Here is a 26,605-nt window from a genome sequence, read left to right on the forward strand (position 1 = left end):
TGAGAAACCAATAGTAACACAATAATAGTGGGAGACTTTAACACCCCACTTTCATCAATGGACAGATCATCCAGACAGAAGATCAATAAGGAAACACAGGCCTTAAATGACACATTAGACCAGCTGGACCTGACTGATATTTATTGATCCCTCTACCCAAAAGCCACAGAATACACATTCCTCTCAAGTGCACATGAAACATTCTCCAGGATTGATCACATGCTGGGCCACAAAGGAAGCCTTGGTAAATTTAAGAAAATTGAAATCATATCAAGCATTTTTCTGACCACAACACTATGAGATTAGAAATCTACTACAAGAAAAAAACTGTAAAAAACACAAACATGTGGAGGCTAAACAATATGCTGCTGAACAACCAATGGATCACTGAAGAAATCAAAGAGGAAATTAAAAAAAGACAGGGTGAACAGATGCACAGAAGGAAGCATAAGAGAGGAGAGGGGGAGAAGAGGAGGGGGAGGGGGAGAGAGGGAGAGAGAGGAGGTGGGAGGGGGAGAGGAGAGAGGGGAGGGAGGGGAAGGAGAGGGGAAGAGAGAGGAGGGGGGAGGAGAAGAGGAGTGCCAGGAGTTTCAGTTCCTGCTCTTCCTAACATTTGGCAGCTTTATGATGAACCTCCCTTTTCTCCCACCTGAGCCGGTGTGAATGAACTTCTGCTTCTGGCAGTCAAAGTGGCCTGAATAGAACGTTGTCTCTACCTGCTTTTCCTCCCTCCCCCTGGGGAGCCTTCCTCCTCCATCACCCCTGCCCCATCCAGTCCTTCAAGGCCTAGCTCTAGTGCCCCTGACTGCCCTAGACAGTTCCTGGGTCTAGAAGACTTCCTGTCTGAATCTTCCCCAATCTTCCAGAGCTAGCAGGAATGCCACCTCCTCCAGAAAGGCTCCCATGTCCCTCCCAGCTGGTCATCACCTCTTCCTTGCTTCTCTGAATTCCCTCAGTTCCTTGTTAACTTACCTGGCCTGGGACAGATGCTGCTTTTGTGTGGGAACCAGATTCTGTGGACTGTTCATGACCAAGCCAGTCTCCAAACATGGGATAAGCCAACAGTTTCTAATGGGGCCATTTTGTTTGTTTGTTTGTTATTTTTTTATTTTTATTGAAGTATTTTATTGAATTACAAAGTTGTGTTAGTTTTTGGTATACAGCAAAGTGATTCATATATATATATATGAATATGAATATATATTCATATATATATGATATATACATATATATATCAGATTCTTTTCTATTATGGTTTATTACAGGATATTGAATATAGTTTCTGTGCTATACAGAAGGACCTTGTTGTTTATCCACTTTATATATAGTAGTTTGTATCTGCTAATCCCAGACTCCTAATTTATCCCTCCCCCATCTTTCCCCTTTGGTAACCATAAATTTGTTTTCTGTGTCTGTGAGTCTGTTTCTGTTTTGTAAATAAGTTCACTTGTATCATTTTTTTAGATTCCACATACAAGTGATATATTTGTCTTACTCTGACTTACGTCACTTAGTATGATAATCTCTATGTCCATCCATGTTGCTGCAGATGGCATTATTTCATTCTCTTTTATGGCCGAGTAGTATTCCATTGTATACATGTACCACATCTTCTTTATCCATCCATCAGTGGACATTTACGTTGCTTCCATGTCTTGGCAATTGTAAATAGTGCTGCGATGAACATAGGGGTGCATGCATCTTTTTGAATTAGAGTTTTATCTAGGTATATACCCAGGAGTGGGATTGCTAGATCACATGGTAGCTCTATTTTTAGCTTTTTAAGGAAACTCCATACTGTTCTCCATAGTGGCTGTACCCATTTACATTCCCACCAACAGTGTAGGAGGGTTCCCTTTTCTCCACACCCTCTCCAGCATTTGTTATTTGTAGACTTTTTGATGATGGTCATTCTGACTGGTGTGAAATGGTGCCTCATTGTAGTTTTGATTTGCATTTCTCTAATAAGTACTGATGTTGAGCATCTTCTCATGTGCCTATTGGCAATCTGTATATCTTCTTTGGAGAAATGTCTATTTAGGTCTTCTGCCCATTTTTTGATTGGGTTGTTTGTTTTTTTGTTGTTGAGCTGTATGAATTGTTTGTGTATTTTGGAAATTAATCCCTAGTTGGTCGCATCATTTGCAAATATTTTCTCCCATTCTGTAGGTTGTCTTTTTGTTTTGTTTATGGTTTCCTTCGCTGTGCAAAAGCTTATTAGTTTGATTAAGTCCCATTTATTTATTTTTGCTTTTATTTCTATTGCCTTGGGAGACTGACCTAAGAAAACATTGCTACAATTTATGTCAGAGAGTATTTCGTGGGGCCACGTTGGAAATTTTCATTTTCAGTTGTCACAGTGGCTGAGGTGAGAGGTTTCCCGCAAAGAGTGGGACAGAATCATACATGAAGAGTGATTCCATGTCCCACATGACTCTGAAATGTCACATGGATGATACATACCCTGTATAATTATCTCATCCTAGAAACTGATTCTCTTTGACATCAAATTTGTTGAACGGTTGTAGTATGAAACTGAGTTTTCTGAGACTACAACTGCTGAGTAATGACTGTGCTTTGTTTGGTTGGGATTTTACCCAGTGTTTTTCATCATTTGAGAAAATCACATTGCACAGCGGGCACGTCACTTGAAGCATCTGTGTTGCCTCTACTGCACCTTGTGCATTCACTGCGGTTTCGCATATAGGTGCAAGCATCTAACTACATCATCATGTTTCCTGATGTGCTAGTGCCTGACCACTTATAGTCAAAATATGCCTGTTTATATCATAAATCACTTTTCTGAGAGTTCTCTTTTATATTATATTCAGAGCACTATATTGATTTTTTAATTGTATAGGTATGTTGTATTATGTATGAATTTCATTTTAGGATAACAAAGGTGTCTTTAAAAATGTTCCTTGCCAATGGGGACATTGTGTCTGAGGGCGCTGAGGACCACTGGCCCTGCCAGTGGATGCTCCTCTGCTGGGTGTGAGGGTGTAGGTGTGCTCAGGGCAGTGATTCCCGGGGCGCTGGAGCTGACACAAGCCGCCCCACACCGCGTGCCTTCTGGGGAGCACCTGCTGGTTGCCTGGTGTGTGAGGCAAGTCCTGGATCCCAGGGTGGAAAGAGAAGACTAGCACTGTCCCCTGGGAGACAACACTGAAAACTGGGTTCAGGGCAAGAGGAGTGCAGGGGGTGGGGGGAAACCCGCCCATGTTCTGTGAGATCCAAGGTTTGGAGAAAGGGTGGAGATGGAGGTACCATCACGAGACCAAAACTGGGAGCTGGAAAATTACAGCTTTGGGCGATCATGGATCTCACTGCTATGAATGTTCTAGTACGTGTGTTGGGTGAACACATACTCGCTTTTCCATCGGTAAACGCCTAGGAGTGAGTTGCCGAGCTATCATATGTGCCTATGTTCAGCTTTTGTAGACAATGCCGAGAATTTTCCAAAGAGGTTGAAGCAATTTCCACTCCCACCAGCCAATGCATGAGCCTGAATAGGAACCCTGTTCAGCAGCATAAAAACGACAAGCAATGACCAGGAAGCCCCTCACAGACACTGTGTAGAGCAAAAGAAGGACACAAGAATTCATGTTCATATAAAGTTCAAATACAGGCACAAGGACTCCCCAGGGCTAGCAGCCAGGGTGGTGTACAGGGAGCAGTGCAGAGACTGGACAGGAGTTGAAAGGGCTTCTAGAGGCCAGGGAGTTCTGTGTCTCCACCCAAGTGCTGGCTTCCAGGGTGTGTCCCCTTTGCAGGAATCCAGTGGGCTGTACACTTAGGATCCGTGTCCTTCCTGCCAGGTACACTTCAACACTGAACATGTACTAACACTGCACACGGGCATGTGACAAGGAAGCTGTAAGTATCCAGGGTCCTCTCTTCATCTCCTCACACCTGTGTCTGGAGACATTAAACCTTAGCTCTCCAGTGAGCATGGGTGACCTCGAATGTCTGTGTAGAGTCTGGAGTCAAATCTACATTTGAAATCCTGGCTCTGGGTCTGATCAGCGCTGCCCCCAGCCCTGCTGCCTCCCCCCTCAGAACAGTTCCTTCTGGGCACAGCATCAAGGGTATTAACAGACACTGCCTTCTCCCCAACTGTTGGGGGTACCTTATGAGTAAGTTTGAACTTGGCATTCCTTGTCCCATCTACAGAGTGACCAGTCAGTGTCTGGAGAAGCAGCCCCGGACCTCGTGATGGTCACAGTGGCCACACCATCTGTTCCTTTATCCAGTGAAGGCAGGGGAGGGCTAGATCAGGTATAGGCAGGAGGTGTGCTCACACCCAACAGCCTGGAAATGAGACTCGAAAATGAGACGCAGTCTTCCCGGGCGTGGTGGACACCCAGAGGCCCTAGCACTGACCCCACGCTAATGAGCATTGTTTTCTCTGAACAGCCCTTCCCGGCCTGGATCAGAAGAAGCGTGGCGGCCACAGAGCATGCTGCCTGCTGACCCCCCCGCCGCCCCCTCTGTTCCCACCACCGTTCTTCAGAGGGGGCCGAAGTCCGGTGAGTAGCTTTGGGCTCATGAGAGAGCAGACATGCAGGTCCCAGGGCCACCACACAGCTCACCTTCTCCCCCACTGCTCAGTGGGAGTCTGTCCGGAGGGATCTAGCTCTCTGCCCTCACGTGGCACGCGGAGCCCAGATTGGACATTTAGCTGTTTCTGGTACGTGTCTGTTCTCCCACCACCTTAAACAAGTGATGAAGGGAAATGCTTCTCAGCAGGGAATTGGACTTGGCAAGGTGTCCCATCCTCTCAAAAACATTGAGGTGAATTTATAACTTTCTGGTTATAAAGCTCCTATCAGTGGCTCGGACATGGAATTTTCCCTTCTGTCTTTCTTCTCCCCAAGTGCTTGTGAAATTCCCTTCCACAGCCCGAACTGAACTTACACCATATCCATGAGGTGACACAGGAAACAGTCCTGTGAGAGGGAACGGAAGTGGGGAAAGAGGAAAAGGTGAGGAAAGAGCAGGGTCGGAGAAGCTGACCTAGAAGATAGCTGGCCAGGGCATTTCAGGGATTTGAGATGCTCAGATCTTTCCAGAACCTCTTAGACCTGTACCCTCCAGTACAGTAACCACTGGCCCTATGTGACCAGCTCCAGTTGAGATGTGCTGAGTGTAAAATACACATTGGATGCATTTTATAAGAATGTAAAATATCTCAGTAATTTTTTTACATTGAATATACATTGAAATAATAATACTTGGGATATATTGGGTAAGATAAAATACTTATTAAAATTGATTTCACTTGCTTCCTTTTACCTTTTTTATGTGGCTACCAGGAAATTTTGAACTATATAGGATGTCTCGCATTGGTGGCTCACATTATATTTCTCTTGGATGGTGCTGTCCTGGACATTGGATAAAAGCCCCTGAGTGAGCTTCCTAACTCCATCCGAGAGGTCATTATCTCTCTGTAATCCATTCAAACCAGGTTCGTCTCAGAGCAGATGAGAGAATGGAAACTGGGGACCCAGAGGTCGCCTTCTTGAGATGCCCACTGGGTGTCAGGGAAACGCCAGCCTCAGGGGCTGGGCTATAGAACAGGTCTGTGTCCAGGAGGTAACCATTCTTCTGTCCCCCAAGTCTGACCTGTAACCTGTGTCGCTTTGCCTTGAAGCTTCTCTCCCCAGACATGAAGAATCTCATCCTGGAACTGGAGACCACACGGCCCCCATGCGTGCAAGGGTCGCTCAGCTCCCCCGGGCCTCCGGGGCCCCAGGTCGGTGCATCCCCCAGGCCCTACCCTGCTGTCCTCTGTTCAGAGCAGGGATGCCCTCTGGGCAGAGCTGCCCCTTTTCAGGTGACATGGGGTTGTCTTCCTGCCCTGGAGGAACCACATGGACAGAACACTGGTTCATCTCTGGGGGATTCTGCCTCCCAGCCTTGACGACCTCCTCCACACAATGGGGATAATAACTTCCCTTGCAGTACTGGATTTGGGGGGTAACCAAGTGAGCTGCTTGGTCGCTTGGGCACCCCCCTAAGTGGTGATAATGGGTGTGGTTATTATTATAGTTATCACCAGACAAACATTTGATGACAATGTGACCCCACCAGTGGACCCAGAGGTACCTGCCTTCAGGCCAGAAAAATGGAGGTAACAGGGAACTTGTTACCCTGAGCTCAGTTTGGCCCCCAGATACTGGCACCACGTAGCTGACCTCTCCCCACCAAAGCTCAAGTAAGAGTGAGAAGCAGGCAAAATGCTAGAGAAAGGATTTTCTAGGCAGACAAAGAGTACCCTCCAGAGACCCTGTCTCACAGACTCCTGGCCCCTCTGGCCGGCCTGGGAGAGGGGGTCCATCGAGCAGGAACATCCCTCAGCCCGGGGTCTGGGCCTGCCATGGGGACAGGAAAGAGGAATTATGTCACCCTTCCTGGGGAACCCCTCCTGTGGCTTTCCATCATGGGAAGAAGACCAGACAAACTCCTCACCCTGGGAGCAAAGCTCCACACACGGGGACCCGTTATCTCCTGCATCAGCTCAAATGACCACCACTGCCCACTCAATGTAGCCACAGTGCACCTGTTGAGTCCTCGAGCACCCGAAGCTTGCTCCAGCCTTAGGGCCCTGCGGCTTGTGGCTCCGGCCGTTTGGCACGCTCTGCCTTCTGATTTTCACCATGGCCAGCTCCTTTGTCCCTCAGCACTCAGTGTGCCCGCCACCTCCTCAGACACGTCTGCTCAGCCACTCCGCCTGCAGTACCCTCCCCGTCACTCTCCACCCAATGACCTATTCTCTTTCTCGGCAGAGTTTACTCACGTTGTTACGGTTTTCTTAGTTTTTGTTCCTTTGGTCTCGCTTTCATAAAATGTCAGCTCTATGGCTGGGGTTGGCAAACTATGGCCAGGGGTCCAATCTGGCTTTTTTTTTGTAGTTAAATATTATCGTCTCTGGCTGCTTTTGCACTAACGGGTAGAGTTGAGTAGTTGTGACAGAATTGCTATATCAGAGCCAAAGCCTAAGATACCTCCTATCTGGCTTCTTACAGAACCAGTAAACTGACCCCTGGTCTTGCGAGCAGGGACATTGTCTACCTTGCTCATGCTGTGTGCCCAGCCCACACCAGTGCCCGGGGTGTAGAGCTTCCCCATCAATATTTGTTGACTGCAATGAGGAAAACAGGTGGACCAGAGCTGCCACAGAGGGGCTGGGGAGTCTGCATAAAGGCATGGTGGGCACCCGAGGGTCAGCTCTGAGGGGATTTCTATCTTCCCAGCCTTGAAGTCCATGCTGACAGCAAGTGATAGCACATGAGAAACGATGCTGAAAGCTCAGCCTCCCTGCACTGGTGCCGAATCAAATCTCAGAGACAGAGTTTTGGGTGAAGTAGAAGAGGACAGCTTTATTACTTTGCCAGGCAAAGGGGGCCACAGCGGGCTAATGCCCTCAGAACTGTGTGTCCCAACCCCAGAGGACTGGATGAAGAGTTTTATAACAGTGGTTCAAGGGTGGGGTCTCTGACAAGATTAGGGTGTGAGCAGGGCCTGCCCTCCTTTAACCTCATCTCCTCACCTTGATGAGCTGCTCTGGTCCCTTTAATCTTGCCTCAGGTGGTCTCCTGGCTGCTCGTCCTTTGTTCGAATCCACCCTTTGGAACTCAGGGAAGGTCATAGAGGCTGGAGTCTTGCCTACAAGAAACAGGGGACAGTAAGGCCAGACACTATAAAGCTCTTAGAGGAAAACATAGGCAGAACACACTATGACATAAATCACAGCAAGGTCCTTTTTGACCCCCTTCCTAGAGAAATGGAAATAAAACCAAAAATAAGCAAATGGGACCTAATGAAACTTCAAAGCTTTTGCACAGCAAAGGAAACCATAAACAAGATGAAAAAACAACCCTCAGAATGGGAGAAAATATTTGCATATGAAGCAACTGACAAAGGATTAATCTCCAAAATTTACAAGCAGTTCATACAGCTCAATATCAAAGAAACAAACAACCCATTCCAAAAATGGACAGAAAACCTAAACAGACATTTCTGCAAAGAAGATACACAGATTGCCAACAAACACATGAAAGGATGCTCAACATCACTAATCATTAGAGAAATGCAAATCAGAACTACAATGAGGTATCACCTCACACCAGTATGAATGTCCATCATCAAAAAATCTAGAAACAATAAATGCTGGAGAGGGTGTGGAGAAAAGGGAACACTCTTGCACTGCTGGTGGGAATGTGAATTGGTACAGCCACTATGGAGAACAGTATGGAGGTTCCTTAGAAAACTAAAAATAGAACTACCATACGACCCAGCAATCCCACTACTGCACATATACCCTGAGACAACCATAATTTGAGAAGAGTCATGTACCACAATGTTCACTGCAGCTCTAAATAGCCAGGACATGGAAGCAACCTAAGTGTCCATCGACGGATGAATGGATAAAGAAGATGTGGCACATATATACAGTGGAATATTACTCAGCCATTAAAAGAAACGAAATTGAGTTATTTGTGGTGAGGTGGAAGGACCTACAGTCTGTCATACAGAGTGAAGTAAGTCAGAAATAGAAAAACAAATACTGTATGCTAACACATATATATGGAATCTAAAAAAAAATAAAAGGGTTCTGAAGAACCTAGGGGCAGGACAGGAATAAAGACGCAGACATAGAGAATGGACTTAAGGACACGGGGAGGGGAGGAGGGTAAGCTGTGACAAAGTGAGAGAGTGGCATGGACATATATACACTACCAAACGTAAAATAGATAGCTAGTGGGAAGCAGCCGCATAGCACAGGGAGATCAGCTCGGTGCTTTGTGTCCACTTAGAGGGGTGGGATAGGGAGGGTGGGAGGGAGGGAGATGCAAGAGGGAAGAGATATGGGGATATATGTATATGTATAACTGATTCACTTTGTTATAGAGCAGAAATTAACACACCATTGTAAAGCAATTATACTCCAAAGAAGATGTTAAAAAAAAAGAAACAGGGGACAAAAAAAGGCCTCCGTGCCTGGGACCGCCACAGGCCCCGCTCGGTTTCAGAACCCACAGCGAACCCATGGGAAGGGGGTCCCTGCTGCCCCCAGACTTCGGTCTCCAGCCCCATATGCATGCCTCCAACCTCGTGCAATCCCACGTGTGTCACTCCGAGGCTGTGCTGCCAACTCTGGGGACACAGTGTGAGGACCAGCAACACTGGCGTCACCTGGGAAATTGCTGGAAACACAGACTCTCACCCTCCCCCCCTCCATCCCACATCCTTCAACCAGAATCTGCATTTTAACAAGACCCTCCAGAGGAAATCAGTCCATATCAAAGTTTGGGAAGTGCTGAGCTAGGGAGAGCACAACGGCCTGATACACAGTTCTCGTCCATTTTAAGAAAATGGAAAAAAGTGAGGCTTGGAAAAGAAAAAAGAATGGAACTGAAACTCTCCCTCCTCCCGTCCCTAAAACAGGAGAATAAACCAAAGATAGTGGTTCCCAAACTTTTCTGCACATTAGAATCCCCTGGGATTCCTGTGTCCCTCGGGAATTTTAAAAGATCCCCAGGGGTTTCTAATGTGCAGAGAGGCTTAGGAACCCCTGGCTGAGGGGTTGTTGGTCTTCTGGACAAGCCTCATAGAAATCCTGTTTCAGACGTGCGTGAGGCGTGCTCACCTGCAGATCTTGGGGATGAAGTGGTGGCCTGGGGGTTTTGGTGGATTCCTCTCTGCTGTCCTGGGGAGCTTGGAAGACAGTTGGCCAACTGAGCATTTCATAGGCGCGTACGCTGAAGGCAGCTGCGTCCTGCCATAGGGGGTGTCAAGCTTTAGTGCGACGGGCCCTGGAGTCCCTGAGCTGGACTCAGCCCCACTCACTCCCGTGGCCGCGCCGTGGGACAAAAACGCACTCTTCACATCTTAAAACAGAAGACTTTTGCTGTACCTGGTACCCATAGATCCACCATGGGAATTTCTGTGTCAGCTGCTCCTGCGAGCAAAGCCTAACTTCCGTCTTGTCTGGGCCCCAGGGAAACTTGGTAAGAGCAGCCGAAAAGACGTGAGAGGTGGTGCAGCATCTCGTTGTCAGCAAATAGCATATCTTCACGTCTCTTTAGCTGCTCTCACCAAGCACTCAGGATGTTTCAGGCAACCCAAGAATTCCAGGGAGAAAATGAAAATCACAGAGAGTAGGTGTGTGACCATTCATTACAATGGTGCTGCTGGAAACAGTCTAGAGAAAGCAAGAAGAGGGGGCCTAGGGAGGAGGGGCCTGGGCTGGAGAGTGTGGAGTGTCCTTCCTGCCGTGTCTGGAGCCCTGAGTCTGCAGAGAGAAGGAGGCTGCTGAGGAGCTAGGGCCCAAGGAGCCCCTCCTGGCCTTGGCTTCCTCCCACCGGCCTGCCTTGGGCTCATGCATGCTTTCTTCACTTCTTATCTTGATCGTGTAGGGCCCGCCTGGGCTTCCCGGCAAGACAGGACCAAAGGGAGAAAAGGTACGAACCACCTGTGTCTTCACCCCACCTCTCCTTGGTAGTTCCAGCCTGTTTTCTGGGGGCACCACTGAGGGTTTGCAAGTTCAGATTTCAAAGCACGTGCTAATCCTGCCTTAGTGCGTGAGGATGGGCTCCGGGGTGACTGGGCTGCTGAAGGTGTGGGACCCCGCCGGTGCATCTGGGGGGGCCCCCCTGACGTGGCGGGGGTGCTGTGAACCGCCAGGTGATCAAGCCGCATGGGCATGCCCGCTCATCAGCCCTGCTAAGCCCTCTGATTCCAGAACTTTTCCTCCAAAGCAGCCTCTGCTTACCTGTCTTCTCCATCCACAGGGGGAGCTTGGCCGACCGGGAAGGAAGGTATGGTCCATGCTGTTCTGTCAGCATTAGGCGGGCAGCTGTGCTCGGTGTGCATGGGTGTGCGCACTCCTAGGGGTGGGGACCAGCTGCCCACCTCCGCGGCCCTGATACCCAGATGGCTGATGACAGCACTGCCATCCGATGAGGACAGTAGTGACTGGCATTTGGACTTCTGCCAGAGGCTGCCAAGCCTGGCCAGATTTCCCCCAGCCTCACGCCACCTCATCCTGCCATCCATCAGAGAAACCCTCCAAGGCCTCAGCCAGTGGCACCAAATGACTCTCACTGTCAATTTGATTAAAGTGGAGTAAAGTGTCAGACAGAAACAAATGGCTTTTCTTTAAGGTCCAGCTGAAATAAATGGGAGTTACTTCAGGTCACAGGGGCTCAGTAAACCAAACACATGTTATTAAGGTTCTCATTAGTGTCAGGAAGGAGTCAACCCCCTGCCGCTTGCTGTAGTCAATGGATGCTGGCACTGAAATTGTAGGTCTTGGTGATATAGAAGAAGGTTCAAAACTTTGGCCAAGAAAGATGCCTCTGGTTCTAAATATAAATTACTATTTTCCCCGTTAAATGTTTTATTCAAATACTTTCACTATCAATAAGATCCTCAAACAGACCTTTGTAAGGCAAAGTTCCAACCCTTTAAGGCACAGCTGACCACTCCAGTCAAGGCCCAGCGGTCGACTGAAGTGCTGGGCTGGGAGGATTCTGCCATCGTCTCCATGCTCAGGACTAACAAGGGCCGTGATTGATTAGTGATGTCTGCCGTGGATGAGGAAGGCAGGAGCAGGAACCAGTACACATGCCAGTGCCTGTGATGTCTGGGTAGGGGCTGAGCCTTCCACAACTCCAGCTTGGCTAACTGAAATTAGCCAGTGGCTGCAGAGGTCAACATAGACCCCAAGCCGCTGCTCCCATGCTCTCTTGCAGGGCTTACTCTTCCATAGCTCCTTGGCTTATGTTGGATTCCCTAGACACAGAGATAGAGATGGTCCATGCCATGTGCAAGTGAATTAATGATTAAGGGAGCTCTCTCCAGAGGAGCCTGAGGGGAGGGGAGACCCAGATGGGGCAGGGAAAGAAACCCAGCGTGGGGTGGTATCAGATGACATCCAACTTCAGTCTGATCCCTAGGGGAGCTCTGGAGTGTGAATGGCACCAGAGAATTTGTCCTGCCTTATCTTGATGTAAGGGGGCTGGGCTGTTGGCTGCAGGAAGGGGAGGTACATCAATTGCTGGGCAGCTCCAATTGCCCCCGACAAACCCACACTTGCAGGTTGTAAGAAGGAAAGTGTTGGTACAGCAAGGAAGGTAGCCCCTGGGAAATGGGCATGCTGAGCAGGGGGGAAAGACCTTGAGGGAGTACCCCCAGCATCTGCTGCTGCTCTCCAAACATAACCCTCTCCCCTCCTACACTGCCTCCTTGGGGAGAACCTATGGGAACGCAGGGGACATTTGGGTGGATGGGTAGCGATGATAACGATCGAAGAAACAAGGAGTTTAGAATCCCTTCCCTACCACCTTGCATTTCTTGAATAGAAAAATCTTGTGTGTCGACATAATGTGACACCAAGGGCTTTAACTCATACCCGAGTGGCCCAACTTTCTAGGCCATCAGTCTTTGGAGGGTGGGGATGAGGGTCCTGGGGCCATGCTTGGAGGCCCCATACTCCCCTCTAGGCCACAGAGACAAATCTGTGTTTTTAGAGGGAGGGAAACAAACCCAGTTGTCCTGACTTTTGTTCTCTGTCTTTGAAGGGCAGACCCGGCCCCCCAGGTGTTCCTGGCATGCCTGGGCCTGTTGGCTGGCCCGGCCCTGAAGGCCCCAGGGTAAGTGTGGCAGCTCTCAGGGCTCCAGTGGCATCAGAACTGGAGGGGAGAAGATGGCGGCTCCCCAGGCCCCTGGCACATAGTCGGTGAAACTCACTTCCTCCAGATGGGGAGGAAGGAGAGAGCCTGAGGACTGACCCGAGGGCCCTAAACACTTCCTCCTTTGCTTGGACTGCAAGACCTTGGTCAGTCCCACAGCTCAGCTTCTGTGAGAGGAGAAACGAGGGGCTGCCACCTCTTTCCCAGGGGCCCTGTCCTCCTTTGTCCTGAGAGTTAGTGTGCAATTCTTTGGTTCCCTGAGATGACGCAAGAAGGGCTTGTGCTTGGGAAGCTGTTGGCCTGTCATGCAGGGGGTGGAGGGTGAGGGCATGGGAGTTGGGGGCTGGAACAACGGAAATCCTATATTCACAGAGGGATTGCCAAATGCTGGTGAAAGCCCCGTCCTCAGACAGGTTAGGAAAAGCTAATACATCCACACCCATGTCTTTTTACACACTTTGGTCATAGACTATTGGGTGCAGAGGCCACGACTCCGAACTTTGACCTGCAGAAGTCAGGGGTGAGCAGGTGAATGTCACTGTCTGCTCTGACTCACTTATTGACTGTATTTATTCTGAGAATAGAAAATTGTTCCCAGTCCTCTTAGGAAAAGTCCCAAGGATATTTCTTTAAAAATCCACTGTGTAGAGCTGAGCCGTCCAATATGGCAGCCACTAGCCACATGTGGCTACTGAACCCTTGAAACATGCCTAGTGCCACTGAGGAACTGAATATTTAATTTTAATGAATTTAAGTTTGCATTTAAAAACCTGTACTCAATTCAGTTAGTTGAAAATATATAAGTATTTTGGAGTAAATTGAGTATGTGAATCTGCTTTTTTAACTATAATTTTTTTGAAATCTAAATACAGATCAAGTATTTTAGATGAAAGTTTAGCACCTGAATTGAGATGTGATTTAAATGTAAAATACATAACAGATTTCAAATATTTATTATGAAAAATGGAATGTAAACCTCTCATGAATAATTTTTACATTGATGGCATGTTTAAAATGATAATTAGATTAAATTAATTAGAGTAAATAAAATATGTTGTTAAAGTTAATTCCATCAGTTTAGTTTTACTTTTAATGTGACTTCTAAAAGAAGTTTAATATTAAGCATGTGGTTCACCTTATATTTCTACCGTTTAGCGCTGGTTAAAGTTTTTTAGCACAAAGGGCACTGAAAGTTCCAACTGTAAACCATTCTGAGGGGTAACAGATCCCACCTATGAATCCTAGTCCCCTGCCTCCGTAGTATACACCCAGAGGCTGATGTTCACTCTGCTTGGCCGCAAACGTAGGGTAAGAGTATATGGAAACATCAGAAAGGCCCTCACTATGCAAAGAGTAGAGCAGATGTAGTTTTTTTGGGGTGCGGATACCTTGTCCTTTGAGGCCCCAGTGCCTGCATGCTCTCTCCCCCTCCCTTTCCCAGCCTTCTCTGGGAGAAGATCAAACATCAGTCAATTTACAACATGTTAGTGAGCATTTAGTTTGAAGATCTGCTCTACCTTGGACAATTTCATTCTATGTTTCATGTCAAATACCAGAATGAAGTGTGGAGTCTGTAGTCTTGGGCCCCTGGGAGCCAGCAAGGGAGGATTTGGGGTCCTCAGATTCACAGGCCAGCCCCAGTGTCCCCAGTTCTATCCTGATCTTGCCCACGCCTTTCCTGGTTCAGTTTCTCTAGGAAATGTCACTGTGGGTCTTTTTTCCCCCTTCTTCTGATTCCCACAGGGTGAAAAAGGTGACCTGGGGATGATGGGCTTGCCAGGGTCAAGAGGACCAATGGGCTCCAAGGTCAGTGTGTTGGTCCAGATAGATTTTTCCAGGTCTTCTTACTAAGGTTCTGGAGCAGCTGATGTCTATAAAGTGGGGACTGTGTGGCTGCCGTCCTGGGCTGGGGATTGTCACAGATATTGGAGAGTCCCTTGCCAGAGTGTGCTTATCTTTACCAGCCCTTTGGGGGACATCGTGTCCTGGGACACAGGGGCAGAGGGATGCCATTCCTGCCATTATCTTGGGCAGCGAGGGTCAAGCCCCTGGACAACAAAGCAGATGGAAACCTTTGTTCAGACCTTTGGGAGACTAAGAAAAGCAGTGTTCTTTTTAGCCCTGGTTTAAACACAACCCTCAGGGACATCTTTGTATTTACTGCTGCAACTCCCCCACGCCCCCCAAAAAACGTGCAGCCCAATGTGGAGACACATCTCACCACCACATACAGGGATGGCTTCCACTCTTGCACCAAACCCAAAGGTCCTACAGGGCTGATTGTCAATTCACCTTCTGCTTTCTTTTAGGGCTACCCTGGATCCAGAGGGGAAAAGGTTGGTGCTTGTCTCTGATGGCTCCCCAGAGCCTGGTCTGGGCTGTTGGGTCTGGGGTCAGTGATGAGCAGAGGATGGGCCCAGGGGTCAGCGACTGCAGCCACCACTCCTAGATATTACCCTGTCCTTTGTCAGGGGGCTGCGAGACAGGAGTGAGGGGCCTCCTAGCCAGGGCAAGTGGGTTAGGGAGGAGCTCCCGGAGGAGGTGGAAGCCCCTCAGGCGGGGCAGTGAGAGCTGAAAGTTGTGCCAGGTGCAGCGTGAACACAGCTGACATGGGGTGCTGCACAAAAATGGCAGATGTGTTCTTAGAGCAAGCTTCTACCACACAACCTTCTTGTCTGTCAAAAACGGAGCAAACCCCAAAAAACCCAGCCAGACCCTGGGGACAAATTTCCTAGAGGATAAGAGAAAATCTGGGACCCGGAATTTTCTGTGGGTTGTCCTTTATTAGTGTAGAGGTCTTTGAGGTCAAAATAGAAGTTTATCTCACAAAGCATGCCTTCCCTGGGCCAGTCTCCTAACCTCTGAGCCTGTTTCTTTGCCTGGGAAGTGAGGGTGCTGACCTATGGAGCTTTCAGTTTGAAATGCTCCAGTTCCCCCTCCCCCACAATGGAGTTAACTCATTGACTCTCTCCTGTGGTTTCCTCCTAGGGATCCAGAGGTGAAAGGGGTGACTTGGGTCCCAAAGGAGAAAAGGTAATGGGCATTGCATAAAAATGATAAACTTCAACAGAAGTGGCAGCCCCTGCCCAGCCCCATCTTGCAGGCTGACTGGCTGAATGAATGAATGAATGAATGGCTGACTGACTGACTGACTGTCAGAATGACTAACCAACTGACTCTCTGACTGACTAGCTGGCTGGCTGACTGGCTGACTGTCTGTTTGTCTGACTGACTGACTGATTGACCAACTGACTGGCTGACTGCCTGACCGGCTGGCTGACTAACTGGCTGACTGGCTGGCTGACTGACATTGACTGACTGACTGACCGACTGGCTGACTATCTGTCTGTCTGTCTGTCCGACTCACTGGCTAGCTGACTGGCTGACTGACCAACTGGCTGATGGCTGGCTGGCTGGCTGGCTGGCTGGCTGACTGGCTGGCTGACTGACTGGTTGTCTGTCTGACTGACTGGCTATCTGACTGACTGACTGACTGACCGACTGTCTGAATGTCTGACTGTCTGACTGACTGACTGGCTGGCTGGCTGGCTGACTGACCGACTGTCTGACTGACTGACTGGCTGACTGGCTGGCTGACTGACTGGCTGACTGACTGACTGGCTGGCTGACTGACTGGCTGACTGGCTGGCTGGCTGGCTGACTGACTGACTGGATGGCTGACTGACTGACTGTCTGACTGTCTGACTGGCTGGCTGGCTGGCTGACTGACCGACTGGCTGACTGACTGACTGGCCGACTGGCTGACTGACCGACTGGCTGGCTGACTGACTGACTGACTGACTGACTGACTGTCTGACTGGCTGGCTGGCTGGCTGGCTGGCTGACTGGCTGACTGTCTGACTGACTGACTGACTGACTGGCTGGCTGGCTGACTGACCGACTGGCTGACTGACCGACTGGCTGACTGGCTGACTGACTGACTGGCTGACTGACTGACTGACTGGCTGACTGGCTGACTGGCTGGCTGGCTGGCTGGCTGACTGTCTGACTATCTGACTGACTGTCTGTCTGTCTGGCTGGCTGGCTGGCTGACTGACTGGCTGACTATCTGACTGTCTGACTGACTGACTGACTGGCTGGCTGGCTGACTGACCGACTGGCTGACTGACCAACTGGCTGACTGACCGACTGGCTGACTGGCTGACTGACCGACTGGCTGACTGGCTGACTGACTGACTGACTGGCTGACTGGCTGGCTGGATGGCTGTCTGTCTGACTGTCTGACTGTCTGACTGACTGGCTGGCTGGCTGGCTGGCTGACTGTCTGTCTGACTGTCTGACTGTCTGACTGACTGACTGGCTGGCTGGCTAACTGGCTGGCTGGCTGGCTGACTGACAGGACTTTATCTTGAAGAGCTGACCAAACTCTTCCTCAGCCCTTTCAAGCATTATTTCAGAGGCAGTCACTGTGTTTGTTGTTCTCTTCACAGGGTTTCCCAGGACTTCCTGGAATGTTGGGGCAGAAAGTAAGTACCTAGAAGTAGTAAAAATAGGTCTCAGTAACAAATTAGACCTTCCAAGCACAGCGAAAAGAGGTCTGCCTCTCCATTCATCAGGCATGAAAAGCGGGTTTCACTGTGGAAGTTTCTGGTTTGAAAGGGGAGCAAGTTGTTGAATGCATCAGTGGGACCTCCCTCCAGCTCAGTGGGAGGAAGGGATTCCCCATCTGAGGGCAGAGAGGCGTTCCCTGCATCTTCTGTCTGTCAGAGGGCTGTGGGACTGTTCAAAATCAGAAAGCTTTGTGCCCGGGCACTCAGACTGCAGCAGCAGTGCTCAAGGGCCCTGGCGTGGGTTTGAGACCACTGCTGCCTGCACCCAGCTCAGCATTCCTTCAAAGGGGCACATGCACTGCCGGAGGCCCACAGAGTTATTTTAGTGGGTGACAGCTAAAACATTTTTTATTTGATAGGTAAATTTATTATCTATTTAAGTATTTAGTGGGATTTGCTTGGGACAAGGCTTAATAAAAAAGGAGTTAGTTTGGTTGACTTAAAGAAAAAATATTCAGTGAATAACAATAGAATGGTGTGCAGATGTGATAAAAACTGTGAAAGTGGCAACTGAGTGACAGACTTTTTTTTAACTTTTACTTAAGGTTAAGGAAGAGGTATGGGGGGGCGAGGGGAGTGTCAGAGAAAGGGTGCTTGAATGATCACTTAGGACAACCACCATCACAATCGTGGTTCCTCATGCTGTAAGGCTCTGACATTGGAAACTTATTTTTGCCTAAGCCTCAGAGCACGATATTCTTCAAACAGGCAAATGGGATGCTTTCTTAGAACTCTAAATTGTTTCCAAGTTCACCTTAAAATTTTATTTTCCAAACCTGAATGAACAATTTTTATCTGACTTTCTCTTGTCAGTAGATCATATTTAAATAATTTCAATCATCCGACATGATTATAATTTATCACTGCCTAAAGCTGTCAAAACCTCTGTCTCTGCTACCTACATAGAGTGTTGGGTTAAAAATAAATAGATTCATTATATAAGCAAGTGAAAGGAAACATTAAGAGAGACAAATAATTTTATTTTAAAACACTTAGTCTAGGTTTTCATTCAGTGCAACAGTGGACATACATTCCTGTAAAATTAAGTATGACAGCTTCTCTGGTCTCTGCACCATTTACTAGACTTGCCATACAGAGTTCTCTCTCCCTCTCAGGGCAGCCTGTTTAAGACAGAGCTGATGTGATGACCATAATTAGGTCTTTGGAGAGAAATTAGATCAAGACATTACTGGCTGCTTCCAGCTGGTGAAGAGAAGGACCAAACTTTCTTCAGACGATCTTTTCCAAAAAATTATGCTGTTTATGCTGCTGTTTTCTCCCAGCCAAACAAGATACCTCTCAGCCCCCTCTAAACAGCCAAGGAAAATTATGCAAACGTCTCCATGGCCACAGAGAATCCACCCTATCCTAGCAGGCCGAAGGACTTGACGGACGGGAAAGAAATCGTAGGTTTAGGGACAATTCTCGGTGAGGCAAAATGTTGGTAGCTTGACAAATTCATTATACTGGCTGAGCCAACAGGTAATTTCAGCGCTTTATGCTTGGTGCTTACTGTGTATTGGTGTTCCCTGGGATTTTCCATTGTGTTGTACCTCCTCTGGCCTCCCTGGGAGAAGTCGTCCGGGCGTTTATCCTCGTCTGAGTGGCCGGGTCAGCTCTTCACGGGCACCAGCTGTGGCCTAACAGAAACTCTCATGGCTGCTGTTGCAAAGCTTAGCTGGTGTGGTGCCTTCTGGGCTATGGAGGGGTTACCGGGGGTAGGAAGGATGCCCTGTGGGGTGGGTTCATGAGCCGAAGAAGCCACCAGTGGGCCTGGAATCCTGGAAGAGCACGGGGAAGGAGGGGATGAACCAAAATGGAGAGACAGGTTTTACAAAAGGCTGGCCTTAAACTCTGGAACTCTGCAGTTGGTACATATGGTTCCGACGGTTCCAAATAGAGCTTTTCAATTAGGACTGTTGCTTACGCTGCTTTCCGTGCCTTTTACAATAACTAGATTGAGTATGTGAACATGTGTCTGGAACATCTCTCCCACTAAGAGTTTTTATCTGAATCAAATGGGAGTGAGGTGGAACTCAAACCAGCTTTTTACTGAAGAGTGGGGAATTATATAACGTGAGCAGAAAGATCCCAAAGATGATAGTCGTCAAAACTGTGTCCAATCATTCAAAAACCCATAGATCTGAATTTGTGCTAAAAACAAAGCAAAGCACAGCATACAATTTCAACTAAGAGAGAAGGCATTTCCCCCATCGGTGTCCCAGGCACAGGGGACTGAAATGCGGGCGCCTCCCACCCTAGCCTCTCTGGATGGGGATTTAGGAACCAAAATGTGTGCTGCCCGGCAGCTGTCTCTCTCAGATAGTGACCTCCCCACCCACGGTAACATTCTCCTTCCCGTCCTCTTCCTTGAAAAACTTCTCTCCCTTCACACGACCTCACCGCTCTCCCAACCTCCCAGAGCAGCCCGCCTGGAAAAGACTGGGAGTGAGCAAGGAGAGGCCCCGTGGCCGGAGATTGGATCGACCTGGAGCTGAGATTGCTCCTTATTTCCTCGTTCCTCTCTTGCTTCTCTTTCTTCTTTCCAGGGTGAAATGGGACCAAAGGGCGAGCCCGGGATAGCAGGCCACCGGGGGCCCACAGGAAGACCAGGAAAACGAGGCAAGCAGGTATGGATCCCAGGGCTCACCGGACCTCCTGAGCTGGGGTGCGGGTGTAGAGAGGTGGGCAGGGAGGGGCGGACAGGTCAGGGACGTTGCGGGGACACAGTCTCCAGCATCCTCTGGGCTGGGGGGCAGTAGCAGCACCCCTTCCGGGGCGCCTGGGCTCTCCACCGAGGCGGGAGTGCGAGGCGGATGGGGTAGGATGCCCGTCCAGCTGTGTCAAGGCTAGAGGCAGGAGTGGGTCTTCGGTTCATAAGAACAGGTCTGTCTTATCCAAGGCAACTGGAAGTGGAAATCAGGTCTGCTCGTTCGCCCAGAAAACCTGCTTTTTGCCTCAGTGCCCCAGACGCAGATGGAGTTCTGGAATCAGCCCAGATATTTCCCTGCTGTTCAAGGATCTGCTGGGTCTCAACAATAGGGTGCTTTCTCCTCACTCAAGATCCCCATTTGTAAATGACCCCTTTATTGGCACTATTCAGGGTTTAGGGAAAGTTTTCATTCTGAATTCCCCTGGTCAGCAGGCTCTTGTGTCAAACCATGTGATGTGAGCTGTCCCCAGGGCCTCAGAGAACCTCTCCCTTTTGCTCGAATGAGACGTGTGTGACCCTGACTCTCTTGTTTGCCAGTCTGTTGGCTTTTTACCTCCTTTCCCATTATACATGTAATATATGATCATCACAGAAAACAGAAAATTCAGAAAACTAGGAAGGAAATCATCTAAAGACCTAACACCCAGGTACAACCATGTTACCATGTATGTACACTTCCTTCCAGTATTATTGCTTCCGTGGACTTTCTAGTCGTTTGTTCCTTTTATATCCGATATATACTTATTGTATCCTAAATTTTTAACTTAAAAATCACAACACACACATTTTAACTTGTTACTGCATTCATTAAGCACTCTTACTCTTAAACATTTTTTTAAATCTCTGCATCGATTTTGGTAAATAAGTAATCAGAGTAGATAGCTTGGACAAGAGAAGCCTAACCAAATTATAAATAATGCCGAGAAGTGAACGTGTTTGGGCACATTTCCATTCTTTCCTTAGGCTAGATCTGTGGCCTTCAGACTCTGGCTTCCATCAGAATCATCTTGGGGGCCGATTAAATACAGATTCCCTGCCCCTGGTGCACTGGTGGTGGTCCCAAGTGTGCCTCTCCTCTTCCCCAATGTCGAGACCTTACTTCCCAAAGACTCTGATACAACTGGGGCTGCAGCATGGGTTGTTGTTGTTTTTAAAGCCCCACATGAGTCTAATGTGCACCGGGATTCAGAACCACGGTAACACTACAAAGCCAATTCTGGTCTTTTCGAAATGAACTTAGGAAAGACGTAGACTCCAACCTGATGAATCAGCTTCCATGATGACTTTTTTTTTTTTTTTTTGCGGTACGCGGGCCTCTCACTGTTGTGGCCTCTCCCGTTGTGGAGCACAGGCTCCGGACGCGCAGGCCCAGCAGCCATGGCTCACGGGCCCAGCCGCTCCGCGGCATGTGGGATCCTCCTGGACCGGGGCACGAACCCGTGTCCCCTGCATCGGCAGGTGGACTCTCAACCACTGTGCCACCAGGGAAGCCCCCATGATGACTTTTGAAGTCACTATGTTCAAGTTTAATTTTTAAAGATTTACAGTTGGTGGCATGGCCATGGGTGGCTTCACAATGATGCCACAGATACTAATTTCCTAAAAACTAGGCTCAGAAAAAGAAGAAAAAAGGAAAAATCTTTTCAAAAAAATCGTTTTCTCCACTACTGCTGCATTCCATCCAGAATGTGTTATGCTTGGGGTTTGAGAAGCCGGTTGGCTTCTGTCATCTAGTTCTTTCCTTGGGCAGTGTTTGTCTTGTCCTGGTTAGGGCCGAAGCCAAGGCTCTTTCTTGACCCTGTTGAGAATGATTTCATTGGAGCAATTTTAAAAACGACACCAGAAACACATCTGGGAGCTCAGAGAAGTTAGGGAAATGAGCTCATCTTCCTCCAGAGATGTTACAGACACCCGAGTGTGCTCCAGCCTAGACTGGACTCGTCAGCCTTGGGAGCGCGCCATGATACTTTCTTCTGTCATGAATTAATTGCCTAGTAGAGTCTTACATACAGAGTGTTTGTTGAGCCATGATGCTAAGAGTCTCTGGAGGTTATGGAAAGTCAACGCAAATCGTGGAATCAGAAATCTGGAAGGGGATCCAGGAGTAAGAACTGCAGATCCAGAAGGACTTTAGAGACCACTGACCCAATTCCCTGCATGTAGTCACCAGAAAACCGGGGGCCAGGGAAGTGGCCTGACCACCCAGGACCCCCAGCCAAGCCAGCTTCCAAGCAGGGTTAGAACCTGGAGATCTGAGACCAGCTTCTCCACAGCAATCTTCACCTCACCCTCCTGCTTCAGGCCTGGCCTCCGGGCAGACCCAGGACAGCAGCTCTTGACTTTATCACACAAATCTTCAGTCACGGAGACACAACTTCCTTGACGGGAATCACCAGACTTGGTGGCAGTAAGGGAATAAAGAATGCTTTTCGGGCTTCCCTGGTGGCGCAGTGATTGAGAGTCCACCTGCCGATGCAGGGGACACGGGTTCGTGCCCCGGTCCGGGAAGATCCCACATGCCGCGGAGCGGCTGGGCCCGTGAGCCAGGGCCGCTGAGCCTGCGCATCCGGAGCCTGTGCTCCCCAACGGGAGAGGCCACAACAGTGAGAGGCTCGCGTACCGCAAAAAAAAAAAAAAAAAGAATGCTTTTCCTGGAAAGCGCTGCTCAGTGAGTCCCGCTCACAGGGACAAGGCTGTTCTGAATAGATGACTGAGCAGCAGAATATCTGATTACCGCTGAGGTCAGAACAAGGAGCGTTCCCAGCTCCTTCAAGCTGTGGCACTTCCTGTGCTCAGAGCCAGCTGATGTGGCTCTTAGAAGAGCAAGCCTTCGCTGTGGCTATATTAAGACGGTGTGACTTCCTTTGCCATCTGGGACCCATCTTGGTTGCCCCACGGAATGCTAAGGCAAGGCTTAAGACTCCCTCCATGAGGGTGGAACTGGAGACAAACTCTGACCTCACGATCCCGCATTAAGTGTTTAAGAACTCCTTGGACATTGCCGAGAGAGCCCCCAGGGCCATGTTGACAAGGCGGCAGGTCACACATCACATGGTGGTGAAAGGCGTGCCCGGCCTGCCTGTTCCCCAGGCTTGGCGAAGGTTATGTTTCATTAGGTGGGCGAGGTAGCCACAGCACAAGGGTATGAAGGGGACCAGGCCAAAGCCATCAGGCACCAGTCACTGTCCTGGTCGGGCCCCGGGCACAAGTGGACAGTTAGCAAATGGCTTAGGGGAAGGATCTACAGGTGTGCCATCCTTGGTTTCTGGGGTCATTCCTAAGGGCAGCTCTGGGGGGAGATGTGTGCTCTTAACCCTCCCAGAGCAGACAGCAAAGAGGACATGCTGTGTGGAAAGACTATACCTGCAGGTGTGCCTTTCGTTAAGAATCAGGACTTTTCTAACTGTGGGAAAAAGATGAAACCGAGCCAGTTGCTATGATAATCAGCTTGGCCCACAAAGCCCTTGATTCTGTGCAAACTTTTTTGAAAACTTTTTTTGAAAAAGGTGAAACTTTTTCACCTTTGAGATCTCTGTTAGCCTCACAGCAAGCCTGTGCAGGTGTATATTGCCTGGCCCCATTTCACAGATGAGAAAACTGAGGCACAGAGCAACAACGTGAGTTACCCAGGGTCTCACGGCCAAGATGAAAACCTAGATCTCTCGACCTAGAGCCAACAAACTACATCCGCTTTGTATGTTCAGCTTCTCCTCCTTCTCCATTTGGTCTGGGGAAAGGAGGTGAACAAAACAGATTCTGGCCCGCAGGGATCTTCTGTCTCCTGGAGAGACACAGAGGAAATGACCACACGAACAATGGTAGTTATGATCAGGGATAAAGGCCGTGAAGGAAAAGGGCCCATGATAGGGAGAACTGACTTGGTCAGGCAAGGTCAAGGAAGGCTTTGCCGCAACTGTATTTTAGCTGGGAGCTGAAGGATGGGAGGGAGTTAGCTAGACAGAAGGGTGGGAAGAGGGGTTCGGGGCCTAGAGAAGAGTCTGGAGAAGGGAAAGAAAAGGCATGGTGCTGTTGAAGACCAAGAATGCCAAAAGCCTGGGACACGCGTGGAAAGCCTGGCCGTGCAGGGCTGTGGAGGCTCCAGTAAGGAGCTGGGTCTTTATCCTGAGAGCAGCAAGAGGCCACGGGGCGGGAACAGCTCTTGTGCTGAGACAGAAATTGTCCTGATGAGCAGGCAGAGCCTGATGCCAGGTGACTGGCCTAAATCCCTGCTCTTTCCTCAGCCTTTCTTTCCTCACCTGCCCAGTGAAGAGTGTGGTTTGGATTGGTTCCTATGTGTCTAGGACAGAGCAAGAAGTGATGTCTGTAGAAAACAAACTGACTGTTACCCGAGGGGAGAGGGGTGGGGGAGGGGCATATGAGGGGTATGGGATTAACAGATACACACTACTATACATAACATAGATAAGCAGCGAGGATTTACCGTGTAGCACAGGGAGCTATACTCAATATTTTTTAATGACCTATAATGGAATATAATCTCCAAGAAAACCCCACCAAATCACTACGATGTACACCTGAAACTAACACAATATTGTAAATCAACTATACTTCATTTTTTTTTAAAAAAGTAATGTCTATAAACATGCATCCATCACTGTCTCAAATGTCACTTGCCCTGAGGTTTTTAGGAGCTTGCTGGTCCCTCTGGGACCTCTGGGACTGCATCCTCCCCCTGGTACTTGCTCCAAAGTGCAAGGTGGTCCCTAATTTAGAGATGAATGGGGGAGGAGGTTTGCCATGTCCTGCTCTTATAACGGGCTCTGCCTTTCTCTCTGTCAGGGGCAGAAGGGAGATAGTGGAGTTAAGGGCCCACCAGGCAAACCTGGGCCTTCTGGTCAACCTGGCCGTCCGGGCACCCCAGGACCCCCGGGTCCCCCGTCTGCAGGTAAGAGCTACACTGCTTCACCTGATCCACGCTGTTGCCCTCCTGGCCAGCCTCCCAGAGAGCACAGGGAGATGTCAGCAGAGGCCTGCCTTGTGTTCTGAGTTGGAAAATGCCTGAAGCATTTCAATATATTTCTAATTTATCCACAATTAGACCCATTCAAATTTTACATGAGAGAGATAAACACTATTCTGGCTTTGTTTTGGGATTTGGGAGAACAAATAGAGGAGTGAAAAAGAAAAAAAAAAATCACATTGGTGATGTCATTTACACTTTAAGTGAAAAATAACAGGCAAAAAAGGGTGTTGCATCAACTAACACCCTTTTCTAGAAGAACGTTTCATGGCTCCAAGCAATGCTCTTAAACCTAGAAGTAAAGATGACATTGCAAATTTTTCTGTCTTACACAGTGTTATAAAAGAGTCCTTACAGATGTGCATCGAATATAGAAAGAAATCACTATAAAGGAATAAAAGTCTACCATTGAAGAGGGTACAGGTACACTGCTACCTTGTTTTACCTTGCTTAATTTGAGGAGCTAAGCCTTTTATTTAGTTTGTCAGCTCAGAGGAAGGCCTTCATAGCACATCATCTATATAAGCACAGCAGCTCTAGGTCCAAGAATACTGTTTACTGACTGTGCAAGATTCTTTGTCCTCAGTTATACGAAAGGAATCAAAATTTTTATTCTAATTCTTTTCTTAAGAAAATGAAGGCATTTAAAAATCCCAAAGTGCACTTTTCCCCACTGTGGGGAAGTGTTTACAACCACATCATGGGAAGGTCAAGAAATGTCATTTTGTTAATCCTTAAAACCAAATGAAAACTGGCTCTGAGACTCCAACCTGCTAGGATGCCAGGGAAATTCAGTCTCAGGCATTAATGGGGTTCTCTCCACTTCTTCAACTGCCACAGAACCGTGGGGCAAAGATCCTGGGGAGTTATGGCAGATAAACATCACGGGAGGTGACCAGCCCTTGATCTGCCCCATTCACCTCTGAAATGCCTGTTGTCCAAGGCCACACGGTCAGACACATGACCACCTTCCTCACGCCAGGCTTGGCTATCAGATCATCTCCAAGCCTGAGAATCCTGCTCCCCAAGGCTCAACCTTCCCAGGAAGGCCCCACAGCCGTCCCTCCTGAGACCTTGGCTCTCCTCCAGGATTTGGGGGTCCCCGTGCTCCCACATCTGGGGTGATCCTTCCTTTTCTGTCCTCCAGCCCCTCCCTCCTCACACTCCTCATACAGCGCCGCCCCCTTAGGAGCTTTTCTCTTTTGAGAACAGAAGGCAGAAGTCTTCAAACAGTACCTGTTTCTCAGCAAGAGCAAGAAAGCACAAAGTCTTGCCACCTCCTTGAATTCAGGAACGAAAAAATAATGGAAGAACAAACATCAATTACTGTGACGAGTTATCCCGCCACCCTTATTTCTAACTGTTAGGGGAGCTGGATTGAGATGCACCTCAGGCCCTGTGTCCATGCCCAGACCCTGTTTCCCTGCATTGAATCGATGATCTGGATGAAGGTTCTTCCAGCTAGTCCTTTCCCTCCTCGGTTCGGACGCATAACGTTCCACTTGAGCCCATGACCCTGAGCTGCCGACCCCAGAGGCTGGGAGCGTGGCCTGAAGCCCGGGTTTTGCCTTTGGAAGGGATGCTCTTGACACTTGGGGGTATTTAGGAGCTCATAAAACTGAGGAATAGCCAGGAGGTGTGC

General features: G+C 48.8%; 1 protein-coding gene across 2 annotated transcripts in view; it reads left to right on the forward strand.

Annotated features, from left to right (window-relative positions):
* COLQ (collagen like tail subunit of asymmetric acetylcholinesterase) overlaps positions 1-26,605 on the forward strand; it is a 67,220-nt gene that overhangs the window by 30,183 nt on the left and 10,432 nt on the right. For both annotated transcript variants that reach the window (XM_004271941.3, XM_004271942.3), the window contains exons 2-12: positions 4,417-4,529; positions 5,654-5,755; positions 10,422-10,466; positions 10,797-10,823; positions 12,588-12,659; positions 14,442-14,504; positions 15,008-15,034; positions 15,687-15,731; positions 17,150-17,185; positions 19,819-19,899; positions 24,783-24,888. In XM_004271941.3, coding sequence (XP_004271989.1) covers positions 4,417-4,529; positions 5,654-5,755; positions 10,422-10,466; positions 10,797-10,823; positions 12,588-12,659; positions 14,442-14,504; positions 15,008-15,034; positions 15,687-15,731; positions 17,150-17,185; positions 19,819-19,899; positions 24,783-24,888 — 717 coding nt within the window. The remainder of the gene's footprint in view (positions 1-4,416; positions 4,530-5,653; positions 5,756-10,421; positions 10,467-10,796; positions 10,824-12,587; positions 12,660-14,441; positions 14,505-15,007; positions 15,035-15,686; positions 15,732-17,149; positions 17,186-19,818; positions 19,900-24,782; positions 24,889-26,605) is intronic.

Source organism: Orcinus orca, chromosome 5, assembly GCF_937001465.1.
Source record: "Orcinus orca chromosome 5, mOrcOrc1.1, whole genome shotgun sequence".
Taxonomy (NCBI): Eukaryota; Metazoa; Chordata; class Mammalia; order Artiodactyla; family Delphinidae; genus Orcinus; species Orcinus orca.